General features: G+C 42.9%; 1 protein-coding gene across 1 annotated transcript; it reads right to left on the reverse strand.

Moving 5' to 3' along the window:
* Window positions 1-686: 686 nt before the first annotated feature.
* LOC137348790 (probable G-protein coupled receptor 139) lies at window positions 687-6595 on the reverse strand. Its single transcript, XM_068014035.1, has 2 exons — window positions 6526-6595; window positions 687-1594 (listed from the first exon to the last, which is right to left on the reverse strand). The coding sequence occupies exons 1-2, from the start codon at window positions 6593-6595 to the stop codon at window positions 687-689; spliced, it is 978 nt and encodes a 325-aa protein (XP_067870136.1).
* Window positions 6596-7608: the final 1013 nt, after the last annotated feature.

A 7608-nucleotide genomic window follows, 5' to 3' on the forward strand; every position in this document is an offset into this window, starting at 1 on the left:
ATCAAATGAAGGAATCACCTGATTGCTCCGGGTGTAATGTGTCGGTGCCTATGGAAACAGGAGGACAAAACAGATGAATGTGTGCCAGGAACTGGTGAAGGAGCAAGTTCTTCTGATTCCTGGGACATTGAGATTGGATCTGGGGGAGGTGGAGCCTCTGCATCTGAACAGAGCTGGGACTAATGCTCTCGAGCCTTCGGTTTGCTAGTGCTGTTGGGATGGTTTGAACTCGATGGCATGGAGGTTGGGAACCAAGTTGTAGTATTAACAACGATAAACAAGGTGCACAAAGGATTGGGAGAAGCAGACGGCATTAGGGTAAGAAACAATAAGGCATTAGGTGCGGTCAGAGTAAGAGGGAATGCAATAAGGTCTAAATTAGGTTGACTGTGCATGTATGGAAACACACGGAGCATGGTAAATTAGGTTGAAAAGATACAGGTGCCAGCAACCACATGGGAACGTGATGTGACGAAATCGAAGACTGGAGGACTGGGTCCAAAATATTCATGGATATAAAATGTTTAGTAAAGATGAGGATGGAAAGAAAGGAGGGTGCGTGGCTGCAATTATTAAGCAGCATATTTCAGACTGAGTGATAAATCATATCCTGGCGGATTTATGGACAAGATTAGCAATGGATGATAATATAACATGCAATTTGTTGTTGAATTGTGCTGTTTTCATCATTTAAACAATTTAACAATTAGAGTCAGTGGATATTTCACTCCAGTCTTTAATTCCTCTCTGAATTTTCTCTGCGTCCCTGCATGAATAAACGGATTGACACAGGAACTCAAAAGCTGAAGCATAAATCCGGTTTCCTGCAGAATAAAATCTGATTCATTGAAATTGGAACCAGAAAAATAACTACGTTTCGCGATTCGGACATAGATGAAATTTATAAGAAATGGTAAATATAACAGGATGAAACTGCCCGAGATGCAGAAGAGTAAGACAATCGAGTTTCTCCGTTTCTCCATCTCTGGGTCACTCTGAGTCTCTCCATTGCTGTGGGCCCGGTGTCTCCTGCGAGCTCCACTGGCCAATTGAATGTGTCTGACAGTCAGAGCATTCAGCAGTAAAATCAGAAGGAATGGGAGACAAGGGGTTAAAATGCGGTGAATCCAGTCATGTGCGGCCCATGCAGGTGACGTATAAAATATTAATTTGACGCGGCAGAACCAGGGTATATTGTTGGTTATATACAAAGGTTCATATATAAAATACTGGAAAGTATTTTTCAAACAGTTCAGTCCAAATACGGCTCCTATGAGACGTGCCGCCATTTTATTCGTGCAATATTTTATTTTCAGCTTCTGGCAACAGATGGCCATGAATCGATCAAAGGTGAAAGCGACCGTTAACCAGACAAAACTGTCTATGATCGCATAAATTAGGACAGAACGGAGACTGCATACGGGTGTGATGGACAGGAAACTGACTGGGAAATAAATACCAGCAATCTGGCTGAATATCACAACGGTGATAATGAGCAAGAGATCGGTCACTGCAATGGACACCAAGTAGTAAGTGATACTTCTGGAGAGACCGCATCTTCTTCTGGACAGGATCACAATCACTGCCAGGTTAGCTGTAACGGAAACAGAGAGATTAAGGTACAGAGGGAGAATGTATTTGTGTGGGCGAGCGAAAACAGGAAAATTACTGGTACAATCCCAGCAAAATTATCCGTTTTACAAAATTGTGCGCGTAATTCACAGCCTTGACACCTGATCCTTAGTGGAAAACTATCACATAATCTCCGGGCACTTGTTTCTGTGTTTAAAATAATCTGAACTAAAAATGAGACAGCTTAAGAACAACAGAAAGTAAAATAATACAGTAAAACATAATGAAGAACACGAAGACTTTGGAAACCCATTGGATCCAAAATGGGAACATCAAACAGACAAGAAAAATAACCTCAGTCATCTATTCTTGCCCAGATTTAAGAGGGTAAATAAAACAATAACCAACAATAAAAATTGAGACTAACAGGAAATTTGGAAAACAAAACTACTTGCATTTGAAACGGATTTCTTCCTGCTGAGGACCTAAAATACCCTCATCCAACAAATTACTGTAAACCGATTCACTGTTGGAAAATACGACTGTCAACAAGTTCGAAACGATCCACAGAGAGAACCGAAAGTCAGTGTTTTCTGACTTTGCAGAGGAGATGTTGTTGAAGATGCAGTGACAATTCCGACAACTCCTCCCTTTCGTCACCTGGCAACTTCCAATCTGTACTAGCGGCATGTGATGAGGTCTCATTCGGAGCAAGGTCGCTCCGCCAATGCAGCACTTCCTCAGGACTGCGTTGTGCCGTCGGCATAGATGATCAGATTAGTTCGATACCGTGTATTGAAATTAAAAATGATTGTTTTATTCATTCAAGGCATGTGGGCATCGCTGGTTAGGCAGGATTTGTTGCCCATCCCGAAATGCCCTTCAGAAGGTAGCGGTGAGCTGCCTTCTTCAACTGCTGCAGTCCATGTTGGGTCGGTACACCCACAGTGCAGTTAGGAAGGAAGTTTCAGGATTTTGACCCAGCGATAGTGAAGGAATGTCGATGTAGTTCCAAGTCAGGATGGTGTGTGACTTGGAGAGGAACTTGCAGGTGGTGGTGTTCCCCATGCAGTTGCTGGCCTTGTCCTTCTAGTTGGTAGAGATTGCGGGTTTGTGATGTGCTGTCCAAGGAACCTTGGTGCATTGTTGCAGTGCATCTTGTAGATGGTACACACTGCCACTGTGCGTCGGTGGTGGAGGCAGCGAATGTTTGTGGATGGGGTGCCAATCAAGCCAGCTGATTTGTCCTGGATGGTGTCGAGCTTCTTGAGTTTCGTTGGAGCTGTACCCATCCACGGAAGCGGAGAGTACTCCATCACATTCTTGACTTGTGCCTTTTAGATGTTGGAAAGGCTTTGGGGCGTCAGGAGGTGAGTTATTTGCCACAGGATTGCTAACCTCTGACCTGCTGGTGCAGCCATGGTATTTATATGGCTACTCCAGTTCGTTTTCTGGTTAATGGTAACCCCCAGGACGTTGATAGTGGGGGATTCAGCGTTCTTAATTCCATTGAATGTCAAGGGAGATGGTTTGATTCTCTCACATTGTAGATGGGGAATTGTCCTTGCCATTTAGCAGCCCAAGCCTGGATATTGTCCAGGTCTTTCTGCATTTCTACCCAGACTGCTTCAGTATCTCAGGAGTCGTGAGTAGTGCTGTACATTGTGCAATCATCAGCGAACATCCCCACTTCTCACCTTATGATGGAGGGAAGGTCTTTGATGAAGCAGCTGATGATAGTAGAGCCTAGGACACTACCCTGAGGAAACTGCTGCAATGATGTCCTGGATCTGAGATGATTGACCTCCAACGAGCACAACCATCTTCGTTTGTTCTAAGTACGACTCCAACCAGCGGAGTGTTTTCTCCCTGAATCCAGTTTTGCGAGGGCTCTTTGATGCCATACTCAGTCAAATGCTGCCTTGATGTCAATGGCAATCAATTTCACCTCATGTCCTGAGTTCAGCTCTTTTGTCCATGTTTGAACCAAGGCAGTAATGTGGTCAGGAGCTGAGTGCCGCTGGCGGAACCGAAACTGAACGTTAGTGAGCAGGTTATTGCGTAGCAAGTGTCGCTTGATGGCACTGTCGATATCACCTTCCATCACTTTACTGATGATCGAGAGTAGTCTGCTGGGGCGGTCATTGGCTGGGTTGGATACATCCTTTTTTTTGTGTACAGGGCACACCTGGACAATTTTCTACATCCACTCAGTCGTGGTCGCTGTATAACAGGCAGCAGCAGCCAACATGGATGTGGAAAGCTGGGCTGAAACAGTGTGAGTTTGAATCTGACAGCAGAAGCACTGTACTCTGTTTGTTTAGGATCAGTGCAGATTCATTTGTAAAACGGCCAGTTGCTGCATTGCTTAAATAAAAGCAAAATACTGCGGATGCTGGAAATCTGAAATACAAACAAGAAGTGCTGGAAATACTCGGTAGGTCTGGCAGCATCTGTGGAAAGAGAAGCAGAGTTAACATTTCGGGTCAGTTTTTATTGCAGGAATGCTTAAATAAAAACAAAATACAGCGGATGCTGGAAATCTGAAATACAAACAAGAAATGCTGGAAATACTCAGCAGATCTGGCAGTATCTGTGGAAAGAGAAGCCGAGTTAACGTTTCGGGTCAGTTTTTATTGCTGCATTGCTTATATTGCTGTTAGTAACTCAATTCCTAATAATGTCCCATCAATAAATTCACTCAACAAATTCACTTCAGAATTATTTAATTGTTGAATAATTTCAATCAGTGAATCATTTGTGAAAATCAGACAGCCACTCTCGGTGTTATTAACACAGTAGACCTCTGTGCACACTGTGGTGACAGTGATAATTCACTCACAGCAAGTGTCAACAGCACAATATAACTCCATTTATATCGTGCTCACAGGGATATAATTCACCTACAGTAACAGGGTCAATAATGCAACAGTTCTACATGTACACTGTTGTAACAGCATGTGATAGTTTACATTAAGTAGGTCAATAACGGAATATAGAACATAGAACATAGAAAAATACAGCACAGAACAGGCCCTTCGGCCCACGATGTTGTGCCGATCCTTTGTCCTCTGTCAAGGACAATTTAATCTATACCCCATCATTCTCCTTTATCCATATACCTATCTAAAAGCCGTTTGAAAGTCCCTAAAGTTTCTGACTCAACAACTTCCCCAGGCAAGGCATTCCATGCCCCGACCACTCTCTGGGTAAAGAACCTTCCCCTGACATCCCCCTTATATCTCCCACCCTTCACCTTAAATTTATGACCCCTTGTAACGCTTTGCTCCACCCGGGGAAAAAGTTTCTGACTGTCTACCCTATCTATTCCCCTGATCATCTTATAAACCTCTATCATGTCACCCCTCATCCTTCTCCTTTCTAATGAGAAGAGGCCTAGAATGTTCAGCCTTTCCTCGTAAGACTTATTCTCCATTCCAGGCAACATCCTGGTAAATCTCCTCTGCACCCTCTCCAAGGCTTCCACATCCTTCCTAAAATGAGGCGACCAGAACTGCACACAGTACTCCAAATGAGGCCTTACCAAGGTCCTGTACAGCTGCATCATCACCTCACGGCTCTTAAATTCAATCCCTCTGCTAATGAACGCTAACACCCCATATGCCTTCTTCACAGCCCTATCCACTTGAGTTGCAACTTTCAACGATCTATGCACATAGACCCCAAGGTCTCTCTGCTCCTCCACATGCCCAAGAACCCTACCGTTAACCCAGTATTTTGCATTCGTGTTTGTCCTTCCAAAATGGACGACCTCACACTTTTCAGGGTTAAACTCCATCTGCCACTTTTCAGCCCAGCACTGCAACCTATCCAAGTCCCTTTGCAGACGACAATAGCCCTCCTCGGTATCCACAACTCCACCAACCTTTGTATCATCTGCAAATTTACTGACCCACCCTCTTATAACTACTCTTACACCGTATTAACATCGTGTGATAATTTAGCAACAGTAACAGTGCCAATAACACAATAGAACTACATTTTCGCAGTGATAGCATTGTGATAATTCATTTACAGGAAGTGTCAACAACAATGAAACTATATTTCCACCGTGCTAACTGTTGTAATTCACCCACAGTAACCGTGTAATAACACAATCGAACTGTATTTCCACTGAGATAATAGTGTAATAATTGACATACAGTAGCAGTATCAGTAACACAATAGAACTACATTTACACTGTGCTAACGGTGTGACAATCCACCCACAGTAACAGTGCCAATAACACAATAGAACTATATTTCCACCGTGATAGCAGTGTGATAATTTACCCGCAGTAACAGTATCAAAGACACAATAGAACTACATATACACCATGGTAACAATGTGATAATTCATCTACCGTAACAGTATCAGTAACATAATGGAACTTCATTTACACTGTGGTGACAGTGTGAAAATTTAACAACAAGAACAGTGTCAATAACACAGTTTAACTATATTTACACCTGAAATGGCGCGTTAAGGGGCAAAATTGTGCAGTTAGAAGCACTAAATTAGACTTTCAAGCAGGAGAAATTACATCAGTTAATGGGAAAATGATACCACTGAAGTGGAGTAACTGTGCCACCAAAGTGGAAAGTGATTCTGGGAAGCAGGAGAAATTACACTGTACTTTAAAGAAATTACACCAGTAATGGGGTGAAATGACCTTTCCGAAAGAGAGAAATTATAACATGAATGGCGACAATTTATATCAGGAAATGGAATAAATGAGAATTGATACCGTTAAAATGAAAAAAAAATGTTAATGTGAAAGGGGGAAAATTGTAGCAATTGGGGGGATGAAATGTTCCCGTTGAAGTGGAGAAATTATCCTATTAAATGCGAGAAAGGATATCCAAAGTATGGAGACGCGCTGCAGGTAAATAAGAACAGTGACACAGCTAATCAATGACATCCGTAACTAATATCGAAGTAAAATACTTTACCTGGAACCCCAATAGCTGCAATAACGGGGTAATAAATGGCAAACACCAGACCTTTGGTTGCTACGTGCATTTCTATCAGAAGCTTTGAGCATGCTCTGAATTACACTCAGAGATTGCCTGACTTATACCTGATGTCAGGCTCCAGGGAGATAATTCGATGGTTTGATGTTTTTCGTTAATTACACGAATTGAAACAAGCAGATAAGAGTATCTGCTTCTGGACTCGTGTTTTTGTTTTAATAAAATGGAATGTTTTTGAAGGGATCGAACACCGCTCTGAAGTGAAATACCCAGAGACTACAAAATGATCGCAGTTCCGACAATGAAAAGTTTAATAACCGGTTACAATGGTGAAAGTGGACCTTGTATACGAGGAATCCATGGGTTTGAACCATTTCATGCTGAGTTAAGTGCCCTCAGCACACGGTATAACTGATCGGAGAGATGTTGGTCCTGAATGAACCGACAACAAAGATTTCCCTCCTGATCACTATTCTGCTCCAGCCCATGTGATCTCGGGTCATATGCACCTGACTCCAAATCCCTCTAAGTTGGTGTATCCGCTGCATTCAGTGTGGACATGTTAAGGTCAACACAGTACCTTCAGAGTACTCAGTGCAGTTGTGCGCGTTTATGTTTTGAGTGGAAATGTCCGGTTCAGCTGTGTTGCGTTCAGTGATGAAGGTCAAATTCATTCCAGTTATATTCAGTGGAAACACGTGTTGAGCATATTTGCATTTAGTGTGGACTAGTGGAGGTGGGCGCAGTTCTATGCAGTGTTATCAGGTTACGTTCAGCACAGTTATGGTCTGTGTGCACAGGTTTAGTTCAACACAGCTACTCCCGGTATAAATGGGTACAGCCCAGTCACATTCCACATGCACAGGTCCTGTTGCTTACGCCGATTCTCAGTATTGCAAAGTCCAATTCAACACAGTTGCGTTCAGCACAGACAGGTGCAATTAGCACAGTGATATTTAGTGTGGACTGGTCCAGGTCTGCACGGTAATATTCAATGTGGAATGTTCCACTTCACACACTCACATTCCGAGTGGACAGATCCAGTTCTCTATTGTTACTTTC

This window comes from Heterodontus francisci, chromosome 34 (assembly GCF_036365525.1).
Source record: "Heterodontus francisci isolate sHetFra1 chromosome 34, sHetFra1.hap1, whole genome shotgun sequence".
In the NCBI taxonomy this organism is placed as follows: domain Eukaryota; kingdom Metazoa; phylum Chordata; class Chondrichthyes; order Heterodontiformes; family Heterodontidae; genus Heterodontus; species Heterodontus francisci.